General features: G+C 40.3%; 1 protein-coding gene across 6 annotated transcripts in view; it reads right to left on the bottom strand.

Annotated features, from left to right (window-relative positions):
- The window catches only part of Cntnap4 (contactin associated protein family member 4), a 302,762-nt gene that overhangs the window by 128,672 nt on the left and 150,993 nt on the right, over positions 1-23,097 (bottom strand). For all 6 annotated transcript variants that reach the window (XM_038312860.1, XM_038312862.1, XM_038312866.1 and 3 more), the window contains exon 4: positions 13,532-13,679. In XM_038312860.1, the coding sequence (XP_038168788.1) occupies positions 13,532-13,679 (148 nt within the window). The remainder of the gene's footprint in view (positions 1-13,531; positions 13,680-23,097) is intronic.

The following is a 23,097-nucleotide window of genomic DNA, read 5'->3' as shown; positions in this document are numbered from 1 at the left end:
GAATTCAATGAAAATAAATGCACAGCATACCCATACATATGCCACGCTATGAAAGCAGTGCTAATAGGAAAGTTCATAGCACTAAGTGCCTATATAATGAATTAAAGAAATCACACTAGCAATTTAACAGCACACCTGAAAGCTCTAGAACAAAAAGAAGCAGACTCAGCCAGGAGGAGTAGATTCCTTCCAGAAAAATAAATAAACTGAAGTGTAGTGGGGAGCTGCGGGCCTCATTCCTGCCACCATGCTCCCAGCCACCAGCTAGATTATGCCCCGAAATAACAACACACAAATTGTATTCTTTTAAATACTGCCTGGCCCATTATTTTCAGCCTCTTACTCACATCTTGACTAACCCATATCGAATAATCTGTGTAACACCATGAATGGTGTCTTACCTGGAAAGATTCAGCATGTCTGGCCTGGTGGCTGGCTTCATCACATCTCACTGAGGAGAGGCAGGGCAGTCTGACTAACTTAGGAGAGGTGTGGCATCTGACTGAGCCATCTACCTCACTTCCTTCTTCCTGTTCTGTCTATTCCACCCATCTAAATCTTGCTCTATCAAAAAGCCAAGGCAGTCTGTTTATTAGCCAATAAGAATCCTCCATCACTGAAATCAATAGAATAGAAACAAAGGGAACAATACAAAGAATCAATGAAACAACGAATTAATTATTTGAGAAAATCAGCACAATAGACAAACCCTTACCCAAACTAAACAAAGGGGAGAGAAAATATCCAAATTAACAAAATCAAAAATGAAAAGGGGGACATAACAACAGACACTGAGGAAATCCAGAGAATAATTATTCATACTTCATAATCCTGAACTTCACAAAATTTTCAAATCAAAAAGAAATGGACAATTTTCTGGTAGGTGCCACATATGAAAATCAAATCAAGACCAAATAAATAATTTAAATAAATGTATAACCCCTAAGGACATAGAAGTAGTTATTAAAAGTCTCCCAACCACAAAACAAAACAAAACTAAAACAAAAAACAAAAAAAGGAGTCCATAGTCAAATGGTTTCATTCAGAATTCTACCAGAGTTTCAAAGAAGAGCTAATGCCAATGATCTTCAAATTGTTTCACACCATAAAAACAGAAGGAACATTGCCAAACTCTTTATGAGGTACAGTTATCCTGACACACAAATCACACAAAGACACAGCAAAGAAAGAGAATTACAGACCATTCTCCTTCATGAACATTGATACAAAAATACTTAATAAAACACTGGCAAATTGAATGCAAGAATACATCAAAAAATCATCCACCATAGGCTTCATTTCAGAGATGCAGTGAAGTGATGGTTCAACATACAAAAAAAAAACCTGTCAATTCAATGTAATCCACCATATAAACAATTTGAAAAAAAAGAAACCCATGATCATCTTATTCACTGGTGAAAATGCCATTGACAAACTCCAACACCCCTTCATGATAAAGGTCTTGGAGATATCAGGAATATAAGGACCATTCCTAAACATATCAAAGGCAATATACAGCAAGCCAACAGCCTACATCAAACTAAATGGAGAGAATCTCAAAATGATTCCACTAAAATCAGGAATAAGACAAGGCTGTCCACTCTATCCACATCTATTCAATATAGTATTCAAATTCTAGCTAGAGCAGTAAGCCAACAAAAGGTGATCAAGGGGATACAAATTGGAAAGGAAGAAGTCAAACTTTCACTATTTGCATGATATGATAGTATACATAAGTGATCCCAAAAGTTCTACTACAGAACTACTATAGCTGATAAACACCTTCAGTAATGTGGTAGAATACAAGATTAACTAAAAATAAAAAATAGTAGTCCTCCTATATACAAATGTTAAATGTTCTGAGAAAGGAATCAGAGAAACATCATCCATAACAATAGCCACAAAGGATTTAAAATATCTTTCGGTAAATCCAGCCAAACAAATCAAATACCTGTATGACAAGAGCTTTAAGTCTTTAAGTCTTTGAAGAAATAAATTGAAGAAGGTATCAGAAAATAGAAAGATTTCCAATGCTCTTGAATAGGTGGGATCAACATAGTAAAAATGGCAACTTCCCAAAATCAATGTTCATACAGATTCAATGTAATTCTCATCAGAATTCCAGCACAATTATTCACAGATCTCAAAAGAACCAATACTCAAATTCAAATGAAAAAACAAAGAACCCAGGATGGCTGAAACAATCACATACAATATAGGAACTTCTGGAGGCATCACCATTTCTTACACCAAGATCCACAAATCAAGCCATAGTAATTAAAAACAGCTTGTATTGGCTTAAAAACAGACACATTGATCAATGGAATCAAATCAAAGACCATGGCATTAATCTACACACCTATGAACATTTGATTTTTGACAAAGAAGCCAAAATGGTACAATGGAAAAAAGGAAGCATCTTCACCAAACAATGCTGGCATAACTGCATATCAGCATGTAGAAGAATGCAAATAGAACTATATGTATGACCATGCACAAATATCTAGTCCAAGTGGATCAAAGACCTCAACATAAATCTAGTTACCTGAACCTGATAGAAGAGAAAGTGGGAAGTTGCCTTGAATGTACTGGCACAGGAATCCACTTCCTAAATATAATACCATTAGCATAAACACTGAAAACATCAATTAATAAATGAGAACTCCTAAAACTGAGAAGCTTCTGTAAGGCAAATGACATGGTAAATAAGACAAAATACAGCCTCCAGATGGGAAAAGATCTTCACCAACCCCACATCTGCCAGAGGGCTGACATCCAAATTATATAAATAACTCAAGAAATTAGTTAGCAAAATATCAAATAATCCAATTAAAATGGGGTAAAGATATAAACAGATAATTCACAATAGAATAATCTCAAGTGATCGAAAGACATTTAAAATATTGCTCATTATTCTTAGTCAATTTTGAAATGAGAATCAAAACGACTCTGAGATACAATTTTACACCTATCAGAATGGCTAAGACTAAAATCACTGATGACAGCTTATGCTGGAGAGGATGTGGAGTAAAGGAAACACTCCTCCACCTCTGATGTGTGTGTAAACGTGTACAAACACTTTGGAAATCTGTATGACAGTCTGACAGAAAATTGGGAATCAATCTACCTCCAGACCCATCAATACCACCCTTGGGCATATATCCAAATTATGCTCAATCATACCATGAGGGCACTTGCTCAACTATGTTCATAGCAGCTTTATTCATTATAGCCAGAACCTGGAAACAAACTAAATGCTCTTCTCCTGAAGTATGGATAAAGAAAATGTGGTACATTTACACAATGGAGTATTACTTGGTTGTAAAAACAGCAATGACATCATGAAATTTTCAGGTGAATGTATGGAACTAGAAAAAAAATCATCCTGAGTGAGGTAACCTAAACCCAGAAAGATAAACACAGTGCGTACTAACTCATAAGTAGATATTAGATATAAAGCAAAGGATACTCAGGCTACAATCCACAGCCCCAGAAAAGCTAGGTACCAAGGAGAACGCTAAGAGAAACACATGGACCACCCTTTTAGGAAGGAAAATAGATGGGATCTCCTGGGTAAACTGGGCAGCGGAATATAGGAGAGGGGATGAGGAATGAAAAAATGAGGGAACAGGATGGGTGAGTTGGGGGAGGGATGGAGAAGAGTAATGAAAGAGATATCATCTTGATAGCAGGAGACATTATGGGGTTAGGGAGAAACCTGGCATTTCCCAGGAATCCACAAGGATGACCCCAGCTAAGACTACCAGCAATAGTAGAGAGGGTACTTGAACTCCTATAATCAGATTGGTGACTACCCTAATAGACATCATAGAACCTCCATCCAGTAACTGATGAAAGCAGATCCAGAGATCCACAGCACTGGGAAGCACTGGGTAGCACTGGGCAGAGAGCTCCAGGAGTCCAGTCAACGAGAGGGAGAAGGGATTACATGAGCAAGAGGAAATCAAGATCATGATGGAGAAACCTACAGAGAAGCTGACCTGGGTACCTTGGACCTCAAGGACTTTAGCCTAACAGCTACATGGAACCACACTAGGTCCTCTGCATGCTGGTGATGGTTGTGTGGCTTGGTCTGTTTGTGGGGTCCCTAGCAATGGGACCAGAACCTATCTCTAGTACATGAGCTGACTTTTCGAAGCCCATTCCCTGTGGTGGGATGCCTTGCTCAGCCCAAATGCAGGGCATTCAGCAGGTGGGGGGACATTTGGTCTTGCCTCAGCTAGAGGATTCTTTGTTGACTCCCCATGAAAGGCCTTATCTTTTCTGGAGAGTGAATAGGGGGTGGAGGGGTGGAGAGGAGCAGGAGAATGGGAGGGAGGGAGAACTGTGGTTGGTATGTAAAAGAAATAAAAAAAATAAAATTAAAAAAGGCACACAGCATTCAATAAATCAGTCGAAGTGTGGCTGGGCAGCCAAAGTGCGAACTCTCATTGATAACCTTCTTTTGAATATTCCCTTCTCAATTCCCAGCCTCTCTGGGGACCTGGAGCTCTGACCTCTGTCTCCTAAGTCTGGAATGACAGGGAAACTATCTGCTTGCCCTTAGAAAATGCCAGGTGAATATGAAATCTCCGGGAAGGTGCTTCTTGGATTTAGAGAATCAAATGCTTTCAAGTTTATACCTGCTTTGAAATGAATTTAAGAGCTCTGAGTCAGTTTATAAAAAAAATCTACCTAGTATGTTTACTTGTGGGTAGCACATCAACCCAATCAAAGCTATTCTGACTCAACATACCAAAAAGGAAAGTCATTAATCTTCTTTTGAACATTTGTAGTTACTGTAAGCCATTTCTTTATCCAAGGTTGCCAAGTGAGCATATTTTCAATACCACCTTTGCTCTATATTATTTCCTAGTTAAAAGGAAAAAAAGGAACACTCTTTTCATTTGCATTTGATTACCTCATATTATAGATTATCATAGAGATTATGAAAGAAATGCAGCTTTCACTTCTTTTATTGGTTTTCAGAATAAGAAATTGGAACCTTAATATCTCTCCTATGTGACTAATGGGGCTGTTAAAAATTGTAATCACAGGACCAGGGAGATAGCTCAGTGGGTAAAAGGGTTCTTTTCCAAGCCTGATGAACTGAATTCAATCAATGGGGCCTACATGGTGGGAGGAGGGAACTACAGCCCACAAACTGTTCACACACACACAGGGGAGAGAGAGAGAGAGAGAGAGAGAGAGAGAGAGAGAGAGAGAGAGAGAGAGAGAGAGAGAGAGAGAGACAGAGAGAGAGAGAGAGACAGAGAAGCATAACTAGAAAGATAGTTTAGAAGTTAAGATTCTCTATGCTCTTGCTAAAGCTCCACATTTGGTTCCCAGCACCCATACCTAGCAGCTAACAACCATCTGTTAACTCCAGCTCCAACGCCCTCTTCTGGCCTTTATGGATACTGCACCCACATGCACATTGAAACACACACAGATAATTTTCAAAAACAAATATAAATCTTAAAAAAATAAATATTTTCATGAACCCCTTCATTTAAATATACTTGACGTGTTTTGAGGTTTTAGAGACACTTTTTGTTGATGCTAGCTGTTTGTGCTGTGGGATGGCACAAGCCTACTCAATTACTTCTGAATTCTTTAGACACATTTCTTGATGGATTTTCATAGTTTTCTTTTTTCATTTTCTAGTATTACAATACTAATGTGTGTGGCAGTATAAACAGAACACTTATCAAGTAAAACTATTAGGACTCTCCAAATGCTTTACAAAGAAAGAGAGAATTTGCATGCTGAATTTTGCTCTGACTGGGAGCTGCATTGCTTTTAAACTTTGACACAAAATAGGACCCTTCAGCTATGTCTTACAGGATGAACAGTCAGATGAGGAGCTGTGTCTAAGTTAGCCGTCAACTTTCAGCAGTTACCATGAGAAACTTGCTCAATAGATATGCATTTAGTTCAGTCATAGGTTTTCTTTTTCATAAATGAACATCTTTTAATTTTTTGTCCTAAGTAGACACATAGTAGAATAGATCAGGATCCTTAAAACAGAAAATTACTATGTTGTTCTCTTTGAGTATTATGGTGGTTTAAGTAAAAATGTCTCCCATTGTTGCATATATTTTAATATTTAGTCATCAGGGAGTGTGATTATTTGAGAAGGATTGGAAGGTACGGTCTTTTTGGAGAAACCATGTCACTGAGTATGGACTTTGAGGTAGTTCTCTTTGCCTGAGATTCAGGATGTAACGCTCAATTACGGTTCCAACACCATTAGTGCTGCCATGTTTCCACGCTGCCATGATGACAATGACCTAACCCTCTGACACTGGAAGCAAATCCACAATTTAATTCTTCCTTTTATGAAAGTTGCCTTGGTCATGGTGTCTCTTCACAGCAACAGAACACTGGCTAAGACAAATATTGTCTTCACCTTGGCAAATATCTGCTTTGCAGGAGTCTTTCTTATACTGTATTTGTCTTCGAAGCTGAAATCTACTGACAGCATTGTTATACTCTGGATCTTAAGTGTTCTCTGACAGTCTGTATAGATAAGGCTTGCCTCCTGCTATTAGGAAGTGGTGAAAACCTTAAGAAATACATTCTAATCGTCTTCTAGTCTTTCAGCATGCCTCAGAAGGCGCTGCGGACTTCCAGTCTCTTTTTTTCTCTTTTATTCATATCCCAACTGGGAAATGAACAGCTTTGCCACATTCTGTTGCAATAAAGCTCTGCTTTATCCCAAGCTACAAATCAACAAGCCAGTAGATCATGAGCTAAACTTCCAAAACAGTCAGAGCAAACGTTTGCTCTTCTTGAGTTGGGGATCTCAAGTATCTATTGCAATATTGGAAAGCTGGCTCACAGTGTATAATTCTAGTCTTCAGTGTTCAGGGCATTGCTAATTCACATTCCTGTTTTATTTTGAATTAGCATGAGCTTTGTAATGAATAAAGCCCATAATTTCCTCTTACATAGTCAATATTTAAGCAATTAAACACCATAGTTCGGGAGTTTTCTACATTTGTTCTCATCAAGTCTTCTCATTCATTTCTCCCTGTGCCCTATTCATGATTGTCAGGGTTGAACATGCTGCATGGATGATAGGGGAAGCCTCCCCGAGGTTCACCAAAATGCCCCCATTCACTCATCCATCTATCCAGAAGATTGGTAGCAGAAAGAAAACTGTTGCACACCCATACAATGAGAACGCACCGTGGAGAAGAAAGACTGTTTTGTGACAGATGAAAACATCTCTTGGCCTGAAAGTGGGGTATCAGGGAAGGGGAGAGAAACTATTACTTGCTGAGGGAAGAGAACGAGCAAGGCAATTATCTAGGTGGAAGAACGAAGTTAGAATATCGAGCAACTGCTATAGGCATCATGCAAAAGCCCCAAGGGCTAGAACAATCATAAAATTGTGGCAGTTGTTACAGCAACTGAAATTAATTCAGTATGGCTAAATAGCTGGATATTCTTATTCTGTAGCAGAGGAAAAAGAAAAAACCATAGGCTACAAACTAAGCATGCTTGCTCAAGATTACAGACAAAAAATTTTAAGTGCAGACTAAGGACAATTGTCCAAGCAACTCATTCACAATTATGAACATTACCTCCTGTGGTTTAATCTCCACTCCCTAAGGGCATGTCAGACATTCATTTTTTTACCCAGTTATTTTCCCGCCCGACTTTTGTTTGCATCCTTGTGTTTGTCTTTGGAACACAAAGCATTTCCCCATCTGAACATCAAAGACGTTATTCTCTTTTCTTTCCTGTCTTCCATCACTCATGCCCTTCAGTCCATCTCTTCTCTGGATCTATAAATGTGTTCACAGCTGCAGGGGCCAACATATCTAAAATTTCCACTTTCCCTCTGATGCCATAAAATTTAGCTTCTGCTTCACTCAGTCCTCGGGAGACAACTTCAGGTTTGCTGACGTTAAAGTAGAGCAGGCTCTTAGAGACGGGCTTTCTTCACACCTGGCACCTCTTCATAATCAGTTGTTGCTCTAGCTTGTGGGAGCAGAGGGCAATAAAATTACAGGTGGGTCTCACAATAGCCATTTTCCCTGAAATGCTCACAGGACAGCCTGAGTCTATAACTTTACCAGGCACGTGTATTACACAATATGGGGAGAAGCTGGCATTTAAAAAAAGGTGAAAAATAGGCCTCATATTGCATATATGTGCTTGCTGCCGAGCCTAATGATCTGAGTTTGAGTCTTGGGACCTATGTGGAAGAGAGAACTGACTCCCGAAAATTGCTCTCTGACCTCTACAAGTAATGCACAGGTGTACACACACACACACACACACAAGATTATACATACAGTGATAAAATATATTAATTATATAAATTAATATATTAAACATATGAAGGGTCTGCTCTAGTTGTAGAGAAGCATTCACATTATTTTTAAGGTACAAGTAGTTGGTGAAATTTAGCACTTCATTATTTTATTAGCAGTGACACAGGGGGAACACTTTATGATTTACTAAGAAGTAAATTTATGAGTGTTTCAGTTCTATATTGTCAACATGAAGGCTGGAGTGGCTTCATATTTCATAGGCACTTGAACTCAATGAGTCAACAACAGGATTAATTACCCCTCTGCTCTCTTCCACAGCCTATTCATTCTCCAGTCTAGTTTTCTAGATTTAATGACTAAGTGTCCTGTCACACTGTAACCAGGCTCTGATACTTTGGTATCTGCAGTAGACACTTGACTCTGACCTTCTCCCCATTGGTGGACTGGTCCTCTAGTATGATACACCAGTTGGCTTGCACAGGTGACATCAAAAGCATTCAATTCTGCTTCTATATACATATTTAGCTCCCCAACACATAACCTCCATTTCTGTCTGAGTCACCATTCACAATGCAAACTCATCCTCCAGCCTAAGGAGTGATGTGTCCTACAAGGGGCTGGCACTTCTCACATTAACTGACTTGATTAAAACAATGTCCCCTCAGACGTGCCCACAGCACAACTCAATATAGACAACATACTCATTAAGACTCTCTTCCAGGTGATTCTAGATTGTATCAAGCTGACAATTAAAATTAATCATTCCATGATCCATCAACTAAATCTCTTTCCCGTGTTTGCCTGAGTGGAATAATTTCTTCTATCTGGAATCTCCTCCAATCTTACTGTGTGAAAATACATCTTAATTTCAAAACATACTGTTATCAAGTTCTGGTTTTAACCTCAATCTTTGTTTTTAAATATAAACTTTAATATTTCACAAGCTACAGTACTTTGCTTTGATGAGTACAATGCATTTCAACATTTCACTGTCTTACTTAATAAAAATATTTACTATTTTAGATTTTCTCCATATAACCATTATATAGTAAAATTCTCTCCTAGAAAAAAAAGTCAGTCTAAACATATTTGTGAATAGATGCAAGGTCCTAGTAGTTGGGAAGAGCACTAACTTGGGAAAATTACATCATTCATTTTAGATTTTGGTCTAATATATGTTACCCGATCTTGGACAGAGTTCCTAATTTGTCTTTGATTCATTTCCTTCCATGTCAGATGTGAGGCACTTTGATGTTTACTGATCTTGAATGAATACCACAGACAAAGCCTGTCCATGAACTATGTTATGTGAGTGCATCCCGTGGCTGTTATCTGGGAAGGAGACCATGCCCCAAATACCATTGTTTCCTATTCATAGACATTGTAGCAGAATGCCCTCCAATGTCTAGAAAACTCTAGCCTGGTCTTGCCTACACCACTCAAAAGTGTGGCAAACAAAATCAAGGAACTTGGTGCTTATGCTGAAAATATCCAGGCCCCTTCATTCATAAGTGGAAAAAGCCAATGGTTTCAACTATTCCTATGCCCAGTTACTGAAAACAAGTCTATGGCTCATTAGGTAGAAAATTCTGCTTGTCTCCTATGCCTGCATAAAATGGTGATATTCGTGTACCTACTCCTCTGTGCTGTTCAAACTATATGTGAAAATACCTAAAAATAATGCTCTTCGGTGCATAATAACTATTCAATACTTGTTGGCTTTATGGTATCATGTGTAATCAACGAACACTCATGCAAGGATGATGGCATAAATAGTTTGAGAATATGAATGTGACAACTATTCAACTGAAAGAATAAAGTTAATATGATCCAACCCATTCCTAAAAGTCTTGTACATCCAAGTCAATTTTAAGAAGTTTACTCTCTATGACAATATTTTTCCACTAAACTGTTTACTTAATATCATTTAATAATTTAAAACTCTGCATCCACCATTTTACATTGGTCTCTGTCATACCATTTTACTCTGTGTATTTGAGCTTAAAATCTACTACTGCTTAAATCATGAGTCAGGGAGAAAAGGAGACTGATTGGTAGGTGGGAAATGTACTTTTCCTCAAAGTAGCAAATGCAATCACAAAAAACTGGGTGTTTTAAAGAGTTATGGGTCTGGACAGGGGGGAGACAGGCTATCCTGAGTCATGTGACACAAAAGAGAACTCAAAGAAGCCTAAACCTCAGCTGGCACTACCTCATGGGTATTATAAGCGATAATTAGGTGTCAGCAAAACAGCATTGAATTTACAGTCAAAATTCAAATGTTACCAAGTATTGAAAGTGGGCAGATTGCTTCATTTCCCCAAGACTCAGTTTACCCTGAGAAATGTAAGAATTAAGTTAGAATGTCTCTAAAAATGATCCATGTCACAGTGTATCCACAATCAATGTCAGCTCTTACTCTGCTGTAGTAAATATTTTTGCAAAATGAACACTCCATAGAGAATATAGTTGTCAATACAAAGCAGTCTGATATCTGTTCTCTTGTTTATCCATCATGCATGCATGAGTTTGGCTAACCCCCAGCATTTAAAGACATAGGCTGGGGATATGGACCCATGGTAGAGCACTTGTCTAGTACATACCAGGTGCTAGATTCAATCCCCAGAATTGCAATAATAATAATAATTATAATAATGATGATTATTATGATGACATAAATGTGTTAGAAATAAGACTGTCCAAGTTCTGACTTCCAGAACTTGATTAGGGTAGGCTATTTTTCAAAGGGTGTTTTTTCCCAAGTCTAAAAATTATGAAATGAGAAACAAACATACCCAGAGCAACTAAGCTGGACTGTCAAAGCCAAGAAAGCCAGCAATCCAGCTGGGCAGATGGAGAGAAAGCTACTCTGGAACTAGGCTCTGTGATCCAGGAGATGCAGGGAGCATGAGCTTGAGTCCTGGGCTGCAAACCCAGCTTTGCCACTTCCTGTCTGTGCAGCCTGAGCAAGTCAACCATCCCAAGCCTTGGTTCTCTTTTGTGAAATGGGAAAAGGGAAACATTATCTTGTCATAGTTACCTGGGTCCCTTTGAGATGTCATAAACATCTTTGTCTAGTGTCTATAAGAAGCACTCAATGAACTGGATAACTCAGTCTAGATTCCCAGCATCCATATGAAAAGTTAGCCACAATGGCACATGCCTATAATCCCAACACTGGGAAGTCATGGACACATGTACCCACATATAAAAAAGCATGTATAAACATACACACACACACACACACACACACACACACACACACGTACCACGTGCACACAAAGAAACACCCTAGTGCATCTAGTAAGTACTCAGGCAAGTTCTTCTATTTTTAGAATTAGCAATATTAATGCTATTATGTTGGTATTGGTGCTGTTGCTAATTGAATTACTGTTCCATCAAACATCATTATTGTTGTTCTAGGAGCCTGAAGGGAAAAAATGTTGATGATGGTATTTAATACTAGGAACATCATTAAAATATACGAGGCGCTCCAGGAAGTCTATAGAATATGATCTCTTGACCTGACAGTTTTTAAAACTTCATCAGTGGTCTGGAGAGATGGCCTAACAATTAAGACCACAAACTGCTCTTCCAGAGAAACCAAGCTCTGTCCCTGGAACCAACATTTGTCCATTCACAGCTACCTGTAACTCAAGATCCAGGGGATCCGATGCCCTCGCTGACCTCCATGGGCACCTGCACACATGTACACATACCCACTCATAGACACACAATTAAAATAATTATTTAAAAAAGCTTTGAAGACTTCATCAAGTCATATGACTTCTTTCTGACATTTGCTTTTCTTCTCTGTTAGTAAAAGGAAGCAGGACATTGCCAGGAAAGGATTCTAAAGTGATAGGCTACATATGAAATAAGAAACCATTAGTGGCCGGGCGGTGGTGGCGCACGCCTTTAATCCCAGCACTCGGGAGGCAGAGGCAGGCGGATCTCTGTGAGTTCGAGGCCAGCCTGGTCTACAAGAGCTAGTTCCAGGACAGGCTCCAAAGCCACAGAGAAACCCTGTCTCGAAAAACCAAAAAAAAAAAAAAAAAAAAAAAAAAAAAAAAAAAAAAAAAAACCATTAGTGGCTAAAAAACAAGCAAATAAATTTCTGCTGAGGGATAATGATGGAGTAAATTTGGACAGTCCCAAGGTCTTATTCTGAAGTTTGCCATGTGTTCGTTGTAAGACACTGGGTCAATGCCTGAATCTCCCCAAACTTCAACCTGTTTGTCTGATTAGACTTCTGATAGACCTTGCTAGCCAGCTCACTGCTCTCACAGAGGCCCTGCCAGGGTGCTGTGGCTTGAGGCTGGGCTCTTCCCCATAAGAACATGTAATAAAACGCTTCATTAGGGGGAGACAGTGAAATCTGTGGCTTCTGCCTTTTTTATGCGAAGATATTTCAAACGCATTTTATATTCTGGCAGAGGTCTCGGATGTCTCTTTTAATTTATGCTGAGGGCATGGTACACTTAAAACTGAATTCCTTGGCATATTATTTTAGTCTAGAGAGAAAAGACTCAGCTTTCATAACAGCTGGCTGGTCATACTAGATGGACTGTTGTCTCTTAAAGTGAGGATACCGACTTGAAGCTCTAAGTGTAACCCAGTGAGGAAGATGCAGTATTTTAATACTCGGACCTACTTAATAATGATAGTTTTGTAAGAAATGGGCACACACACACAAGGGTGGTTTTGCAAAACCATAAGCTACTTTGTGCATTGTCTATAAGAAACACTCAGTGGGTTAGAGAGGTAGATCAGGTGACATCACCAGCACACACAGAAAAAGCCAGGACCACTGTACAGCCTTGGAATCCCAGCACTAGGGTGAAGTGGATGGGCAATAAAAATAGGCATATCCCTGGATCTCACTGGTCAGCTAGTAGCCGAATCAATTAGCTCCACATCAGTGAGAAACCCTGCCTCAAAAAAACAAGGTAAAGAGCAATCACACACACACACACACACACACACACACACACAAACACAAGCCCACAATGGGGAGAGAGAGAGAACACAAATACACTTCATCCCTGAGTTCAAACGTTAAAGTTGAATGCTCCTGTAAATATTGGCATGTGTGGGTCACAAGAATGGCTTTCAGCTGAAATCATTCCTGTCTGCTGTCTCTCTTCAAACCTACAAAGTTGATTTATTTCAGCGGGCAGTGTGGCTTTTCAAGCATCTCCTTTGATATCTGTTTCAATGTGCTGGGTAAACAAAACACTTACGGTATGCACACCCGAACACCTCAATTCGCATTCCAATTCTGCCCTTGGGGTTCCATTCTAGAGGGATGAAGCGCAGAAACCTGGCTTTGATTGAAGGCTGGAGTCTATAGTACACAACGCTGTCTGCGTTCGCATTGCCAGCGAAACCCTGGAAGAAAAGGGAAAAGAAGGAACTCAGGGTATCTGGAGACTCTCGGTGTCACCTGCAATGACCGTCAGTGTGCACACCCAGCCTTTACCTTTTCTCCTGTGTGTGAAAAGTGTCACTTTAAAATCAGATGTTTAAAATCAGTCGCCTCTCCATCCATGGAAGTGACTGCTACCTGCTTTTCTTTGTATTAAGAGAAATTTTTAAGTTACATCACACCCATTAAATCAGCTTTCAACTAGGATACCCTCAATAAAAAATTGTTTCTGCAAAACACAGATTAAATGTAAAAGCGTGCGTGCCTGCGGCTGCCAGCACTGCAAACAGCATGGGAAGAGCCGAGAAAATAATCTCTGTGTATTGAAAAACTATTACCTGATTCAGCAAAGAAATTGCTCACCTGCTTCAGCTATTGCACTTTCTCAGCTCCCTCATTAGCATAAACAAAGGCCTCCCCCAAGTAGGAACCCTGCTCTCTTTATCAGCTGCTAAGCTTCATCAGCATACTGCCTCAGACTTGTCCAGAGCTAGAAGGGGAAACTGGAAGCGAAGAGAATTTGGAAAGACCTGTGATTAGACTTACAGACGCTGGCCCCAGAAAACTAGAGAGACCTTTGGAATGATGCTAGGCCAGCACAGTCAAATTGCAGATGAGGAAATTGAAGGTCAGAAAGGTGGGGAAAAATCTCTGGTGTCTGCAAAAACCATTATACTGAGTGAGCCCGGGCTGGTTCCTTCCACAGTATTGGGGCACATTCACTGATGTAGAACTTGCCTGCGAACAGACACCAAACTCAATATCTTAGGCACTTCTGAAGATATTTTTTAGGATGTATTTATTTTATTTTGTGTGTATGAGTGCCTGCATGTATCTGTGCAAACCATGGACATGCCTGGTGCCTTCGAAGGGCGGAGGAAGGACAAAAGCCTGCAAGGGTAGCAAGTACTCTAAGGTGTATCTCCAGCCTGGAGCCATTTTTATCTTCCCTAGCATGGGACTTCACATATGAAGAAAACAGCATGAAACAGAAGCTGTTTCCATCGTTTATATTTTATTTTTATTTCTTCCCCACCTGTCTCTTCCAACTCTTCTTATCCTTCTCCCTCCTTCTCCTCCTTTTTTTCCACAGTCACGATTGGTTTATGTTGCAAAGACATAGGAACGGTGCTGTTTCAGATGAAGGTTCAGGATGGCAGGTCTCCCCAGTGTTCATCAAGAAGGGACCAGGTAGGCATGCGAGGACACAGGCAGCTGGCTCCATAACTACTACTTGGTACTAATATTTACCAAAATAATTTCTAATATATTGTAAAGAAAGTGTTGCATGTTTAAAAATCAGCTTAATTTGATTCCCTTAGCAATTAGCTTACTTCCTCCTGACTTATCAGTGTTCTCAGGCTCCCTTGACATAAATAAGCATTTCCACAGATGTACAGATTAGCTAGCTGCTCGCAAAAGAAGTTTGAAACCTGGGCACCTGTGATCTTTAACTCTCGCCATCTATTTGACTGTATTTGGAACCAGATATGAAAAATAAATTAAGGATGCTTCTACGAGAGGATTTCCAAAAGGTAGAACTGACACTGAATGTGGACGATACCTCCAGTGGGCTGGGATTCTTGGCTGAATAAAAGAGAAAATGGGGAAAGAGATCTGAGCATGTGTCATTTGGCTTCCAGACCAAAGCTCTGGCTGCCCTGGCTTCCCTGGCTTCCCCTCCATGATGGACCTACTCTCAAACTATAAACCAACAGCAGACTCTTTCCTTCATTTTTTTTTTTGTTCTTTCGAGACAGGGTTTCTCTGTAGCTTTAGAGCCTGTCCTGGAACTAGCTCTGTAGACCAGGCTGGTCTCGAACTCACAGAGATCCACCTGCCTCTGCCTCCCAAGTGCTGGGATTAAAGGCGTGCGCCACCATCGCCCGGCCCCTTCACTTCTTTTTTTTAATGGGTATTTGGTCCCAACAAAAAGCAAAGCAACTCATACAGCTTGTCTTTCCATTCTGACTATGACCACACCATTCCACAGAGCATGCTCTCAACCGAGCTGTCATCAAAGCCTGCCCTTAGACCCTCCCCTTCTTCGGTTTCCTGCCTCCATCCATACCCCCACTCTCAATGCTTTCCCCAGTGATCAGTCCATAAGACTTGGGCAGAATTAGAGTACCTCCTCCCCTGTTTGCTTTGCCTCTCAGACAAAGCCCAAACCCCTCATCAAGTGTGGCAACTACAACTGAGGTGTAGCCCCATGGAATCTCCTTGAAAAGGTTAGATTAAGTCCTGGGGAAGACCATTAGCATAGCATTTCTCCTTGTCTTGTCTATCTCTATGACCTCCACCTGAGACAAAATTCTTCTTCATCAAAGCTGCTAAGGTCGTATATGAGGCCTCCCATATCAAATCTTCCATTTTCCTTTCTTCCTATTTCTCGTCATTTGCAGGAGAGAGGGTTTTTCCATTTCCTATTATTTGGTTCTGTTTATCTTACGCAACTAGCTGGAATGCTCCAGTAAAGAAAGCTTGGGCCTTAATCAGCAACCACAGCAGTGAAATCCCTGCTTGGCTCAAGGTGACTCCCAGCAAGACACTTGGACATTTCTGTTTGAGGAAGATCAGCCTTGAAAACAACATTAAAGAAAGCTCGGCAGGTTTCTCAATGACCTGGCCTCAGAGCACGGCCCAACCTCTGAAGACCTTGTGCTGTGTCGCTCAGCACACGGGACGATCCAGCATGTCTCAAGCATACTAGATCACATAAATGTTCCTCCTTCCCTTTTCAACATTGCTGTAGATTACTGCCGACTTTGGCGGAGCACCTTCCTGGGTTGGTGCAGTTTCCCAGCACATAACATAAGTAGGAGAACAGTTTAACCCCACAGTCGTTGGACTCTGACCGCCAGGCCCTTTGAGAAAGTCCCTTTTCCCATTTCACTGGGCAGAGCATTTCACTAAGGATTAGGTAAGAAAGATTATCACACTAGCAAAAAAACCCCATTCTACCTTATCTTTACACGACAGAGGTTTCCATTTCTGGACAGAGCGTGTGCACCTGCCTGAAAACTGGATATCCATGGACTCTAATTTTTCTTTTAGGATGGTCAAGGCAAGGCAAAACTTCAAACTTTTTAAAGTTTTCTGTGCAGGCCCCTAAGCATTGGTGTGTGTATTTGTGTGTATGTATACATGTATATGCATGTTTCACACAGACCCTAGATATTGATGTGTGTGTACATATGCATGTATATACATGTTTCACACAGACCCCAGATATTGGTGTGTGTGTATGTGTGTGTGCAAGTATGTGAATATGTGTATATGCATCTATTATGATGTCCCCCTGCATTGGTGTGTGTGTGTGTGTGTGTGTGTGTGTGTATCAACACATGTATATGCAAGTGTCATGAAGACCCTAGGCAGTGGTATGTGTGTACATACCTGTATATTCATGTGCTTTGCAGACCCCAGGCACATATACATAAACACATTGGTGTGCACACATGCATGTGTGTACATGCATCTGAACAAGCTCTCCCCATCAAGGTACTGTGCAGTCAGAGCTGACAGCCTTGTGTCCAGATACTGGATTCCACGTGCTGTCTATCAGTTTATCTCATACCTTTGATTCTAGTTCCTGGGTGCCACTGGCAGACTAATGTAATCTGTAATTATAATCCCTTGCCAAGTGAGCAGGTGGATGATTAATTAGATGACCTTCCAAAAGATATCACATTTTTTTTCCAAAACTAATAGAATTTCACACATTCAGATAGCTGCACTACAACGATCTGAGCTTCTTAAGGGACTGGGGGAAAAAAGATTCTCATATTGACAGTGATAACAGATGGGTAAATGGCATGGGAACTTATGTGGATGGCAATGTTTGGTTTTTACCTGATTGATTTATAGGATATCTAAAAAATTAAACATAAAGTATAAATATAAAATGTATATCATTTGCATAAGTAATACAAATATCTTCCCTGGCACAGGAAAATTTTTAGCAGTTCTCTCTTACAAAATCGTGAGGCTGAAGATAGTGGAACCTGGGATTTTTAATTAAGCTGGCATTCTTTTTATAATTATTTTAAAAATTAAGATATTTATATAGGAAGTACAGGCAACGATGTGGCTGGCAGAAGCATCACGTAAGAACACTCAGGGGCCATAAAAATCTTTCCACTGCAAAGTCATTTGGAAAAAATGTTGCATTGCTATTTCTCACATCAAAATCAGACTGGAATTATTTGCTTTCTATTGCCTGACCTGTTTACCTCCTTTAAATCTCCAAATAACCAAGATTCAGTTTTAGATGCAATGCTTACAGAGAAAGTTTTCTGAGCATCTGTGGGGGTGCAAGATTGATCCCACATTACCTTACAAATGTAAGTTTCAAGCCCCATTGTCAAGTGTTAAATGCATCTACTTTACCAAGGAGACATTCTTCAATCTGTTATGAAAAAAATGCTTTTTTATATACCATCAAAATTCCTTTTAAAAAAAAGAGAACAAAAAACAGACTTTGTTGTTGGTTTTGTTTTCTTCTTTGAAAAGGACCAGGGCTCACTATACAGCCAAGACTGGCATCAAACTCAGCATCCTCCTGCCTCAGCTTCCAGGTACTGGGATCCAGGTGCCAGCAGGAAATACTTAAGTTTAAATCTCTTTTTCCCTTTCTTTTCCTATTTTTATTTTTGGGATTGTATTTTAGTTACATTTCCCCCTTCTCTTTTCTTCTTAAAATAAACTGCACTACATGGACAAATTTATTCCTTCCTTTTAAGAGTTCGGTTTAGAGCCAGACTCAGTGAGGTGCACTTTAGTCATTCAGGAAGTTCCTTTCTTCTGCCTCCCAGGTGAGAGCTCTGAGGAGGCCAGGAGTCTCCATCTCCAATGCCCTCTACTGCGATTGGAATGAGAAACATCTCAGCAGGTGCCTCTGCTTCCACACTTTCTCCCCAGGTCCAGCTGTCCCACAGAGTAAAAGGTTTTAGAGACAGGGACTCCCTGGAGGAAGTGGCTGTTCGGAGGTGTGTGGGCCTTCAAGACTACAGCACAATCCTGCCTCAGCCATTTCTCTCTTTCTGGCCAGCTGAGATGCCAGCCAGCTGCTGCAACCTGCTCCCCCTGCCACAGAACTGCCTGGAGTCATGGCTTTCCTAGATTTCTGCCATATCCGAATCAAATCTCCCCCCAGCCCCTTGAGTTATCTCTTCCCAGGAGTTTGGTCATCCTGACAAGAAGAGCAGCTAATGTCTCCACCAAGCTGAATCTGAGACTTTGGTCTCCCACCTCCTCAGCTCCCAGGGAAGTCCTACTCTTTCACCCTCCCTACATTATCTCACAAGATTTCATAAGATTTCCAGAGACTAAAAAAATTTAAGGGGTCAAGAAGGAGAATAATAAGTGATGTCTTTTTCCCACTGAAATCAACTCACAAACGAGCACAAGCCAAGGAACCTACACCAAATCTGTGTCTGAAGCTTTGTGTTTGACTCCAGGCTTGCTCCCCAGGAGCGAACTCGTGCCCAGTTCTGTTAATCAGAGGCAGTATCAAAGAACTGACTGCCATTTCTTTCCCTAAACGGTCATGATGTCCAACTTCCTTTTATAGGCTCAGGTCTGTATCCCTCGATTAGTGATGCACACAGCCTTCATCAGAGAAGGTTCCCATTACAATGGTCATCGGTTAATGTAGAAACCAGTAACTGGCCAAAATGCCGAGAATATGTGATGCTGAAGTCATTGACTCTAAAGTGGTATCTACACTGTGCACGACAAAGCTCAGGGAATGTTCAGAAACAGTAAACAGAAAGAAGGAATGAGCCAGAGCATAGAGGAATACGGAGCAAAAATACATCCACTGGCCATAACATATTCACGACTCCTGAACTCCATTGCAGCCATGTTGACCTGCACAACAGGTGCACAAGATTGGGTCCTGCCCATCCAAATTTTATCATGGATGAAGGAGGGACCATGCGGTTCCACCCCTAACCCGAGGGACTATCAGAAGCTGATGGTTGTTCCCAGAAGGGCTGTCATTTTCTTCAGTGCTGTAGCCACTAACAAGCGGCCTATACTCCAATAAATAACATCCCATCCAGGCCTACCCAGGCAATTCTAGACTCAGCGGGCCATAACCACGGAAAGCAGACTAGAAAACAGGGGAGGGGTTTATTGGAAAGAGGAAATGCTTTAGTGGAAGGGTGAAAGGGATAAGAAGGATGAATAAGAGCGAAAAATGACTAAAATCCATTCTATACAAATATGAAACTGTCCAAGCATTTTTAAAGTGTATTTCCCATCATTCTAGTTTTGCACCCTAAAAAGCCCAAGGTCAAGACTGGCAGATTCACTGTCAGTGGGGATCGCTTCCTGCCTTGTAGAAGCCTATGGCTCTGCTCACATGGTAGAGAGGACAAAGGACCTTCCATAGCACCCATGCGCCTTTCATAAAAGCATTAATGGCATTGTCATGAATACCCTAGAGCTAGCCCCTTCCCAACAGGCCCTACCCACTGAACGCCACCGCCCTAATGATTGGGACTTCAACACGCAAAGCTTGGAAGAGGAAAGTGTCAGATTACAGCACAGAGCAACTGTGTTCCGCATTAGCACTTTAAGCGTCTTCCGCGTGAAAATTTGTCACTCAGATTAGGACACAGCTGAAGCGTTTTATGCAGTTTTGATATTGGTGACAACCCTGAGAAGCAGTTATTTTTGTCCCCCATTTACAACTGAGGAAAATGAAAATTATAGAGGTTAGGCATCTAAAGTCACACAGCTAGAAAGTGGCTAAGTAAGAATTTAATTCCAGGCTGTTCCGACTCCAAAGCTCATAATTCAGCAAAGTCATCAAAACAGCAGAACAGGAACGCAAAACACCTACCCCGAAGGGAGGGTGATCTATTTTCTAAAGTGTTTCTCTCTGTCTCACAGTTCGTATTTAAACTATTTCACACATCTGAGGATAATGCCGCTTAGATTATAGCTGTGCAGGGACTCAGCTCTATCCACTGCCTTTCATAGAACAGAGTAAGGTTCTATTGAGCTTTTCATTTTCTCCAAGCTACTGGAGAAGGATAAAAATAAGAGACACTGTCTGTAAGACTTTTGCGTATAAACAGGCATCCCTCAAATATACAGAGTGTAAGATGCGATGCCAGCATGTCATTAAATATGAAAATATCTAGAAGAGAAATGTAGGCTTATATGATAAAAATTGAAAATCTTAATTGTATTTTCTTTCCTGCTTGACTCGTTGACTTCTATATGCCGTGTGATATTCATGGATGACTTGGAAATGCAATCAAACCACGACGGGGATGGGGCTCAGTAGCACAGCGCTGGCCTAGCATGCACAAGGCCAAGGTCTGATATTCAGTACTGAAAAGTACATGCAGCCAAGAGAATTCATAAGGTAATTCATTTAAAAAATTCACAGAATTTTAAAGAATTTCCTAAGTGATTCTAAAGTTTGTGGTGAGGTGCGACAGCACTAATTCCTTCTGCAAATATTAATTGAACAAGCCATGTATAAAAGCCAAGATGTTTAAGAAACTCCTGCCTGTGGCAAATGATAGGGAGCCATGAAACGTCACTGTCATAAATCAGATGCAGGAGACCAGTTATACATAGTTACATAGCCGACGCAGACTGCATATAAATTGATCCAACTCCAGCCAAAATAAACAGCAGCAACAGCAGAAATTCAATGCAACAAACAGACAGGCAAACATGAGAATCCTCTTGTCATTATTGATCTCTTTTATTATGAGAATTCCAGTGACCTACGTGTGACCTACACGCGACCTGCTTCCAAATGAAACTTTATTTTGCCATTGTCAGTTAACACAGAGACACTGGCTAAATCACAGCCACAGGCTGTCAAATAAAAATCTCTTCCTTATTTGATGTCAGTTATAAATCTTGACTAAATGTGTCCCCCAAGAGGTCCTTTAGCGTTGAAAAGTGCAAAAGAAAAGCAAAGAAAAAATAAAAACTACTGAAAAACGAGGTATTTGCCAACTTGAACCCGGATAGGAAAAACTTGCAAACATACATCAAAGAAGACATCAGAACCACAGCTACAAATATTGAGCTGACTCGATTTTCAGTGAGAATGCAATTCCATTGTTTTCAGGCATAAATAGTAATGGCAGTATAAGAGTCGAAAAGGGGCTCCTGTAACCTTGGTGGAACTCTGAAACACAGCTTGCTCCAATGCTGAGGGGACCAAGAGCTTGCAACAACACTGAGGGGATTAAGAGAGAGCACCAAGAGAGCAAACCAAGAGAGAAGACCAAGAGAGCAGAATAGAGACCTCAGAGGCTTTCTGAGACAGGCATTGACAGTACAGAGCAGACCAAGAAAAACTCCCAAACACTCAGACATCCACAGCAAGGATTGGACCAAGATGCAAAGACACCACTGGCCTCATTTGAAGGAAGAGATGGGTAGGCGCCAATGCAATAATTCCTCCAACAACCTAAAAGAGCAACATGGTAACACCAGAACCCAGCAATCACACAACAGGAAGACTTGATCATTCTAACCCAGAAGAAGTAGAAGAAATGACTTTAAACGTAACTTTATGAAAATGATAGAGAACTTTAAAAAGGAACAGAAAAACTCCCTTAAGGAAACAGAGAAGACAAACAAAAAATTAGAAGAAATTAATAAATCCCTCAAAGAAAACCAAGAAAAAAAACAATTAAATAGGTGAAGGAAACAGTTCAAGACTTGAAGGCTGAAATAGAGGTAATGAAGAAAACACAAACCGATGGAATTCTGGTTATGGAAAATCTGGGAAAATGAACAGGAACTACAGAGGCAAGTATAACCAACAGAACACGAGATGGAAGAGAGAATCTCAGGCAGTGAAGATACTATAGATAAAACAGATTCATTGGCCAAAGAAAACATTAAATCTAACAAATTCTTAACACAGAACATCCAGGAAATCTGAGAGACCATGAAAAGACCAAACCTCAGAATGATAGGGGTAGAAGAGAGAGAAGAACTCAAGCTCAAAAAGCATAGAAAATATATACAACAAAATCATACAAGAAAACTTTCCCAACCTAAAGAAGGATAGCCCTATGAAGGTACAAGAAGCTTACAGAACACCAAATAGATTGGATCAAAACAAAACCATCCCCTTACCATATAATAATCAAAACACAAAACATACAGAAGAAAGAAAAAATAGTAAGAGCTGTAAAGGAAAAAGGTCAAGTAACATATAAAGGTAAATCTATTAGAATTACACTCAACTTCTCAGTGGAAATCATGAAAGCCAGAAGGTCTTGGATAGATGTGTTGCAGACACTAAGAGACTATGGATGCAAGCTCAGACTACTATACCCAGCAAAGCTTTCATTAGCCATCAATGGAGAAAACAAGATATTCCATGAA

Source organism: Arvicola amphibius, chromosome 15 (genome assembly GCF_903992535.2).
Source record: "Arvicola amphibius chromosome 15, mArvAmp1.2, whole genome shotgun sequence".
Taxonomy (NCBI): domain Eukaryota; kingdom Metazoa; phylum Chordata; class Mammalia; order Rodentia; family Cricetidae; genus Arvicola; species Arvicola amphibius.
Note: the sequence above shows the minus strand (reverse complement) of the source record. Positions and strands in the feature narration are given on the sequence as shown.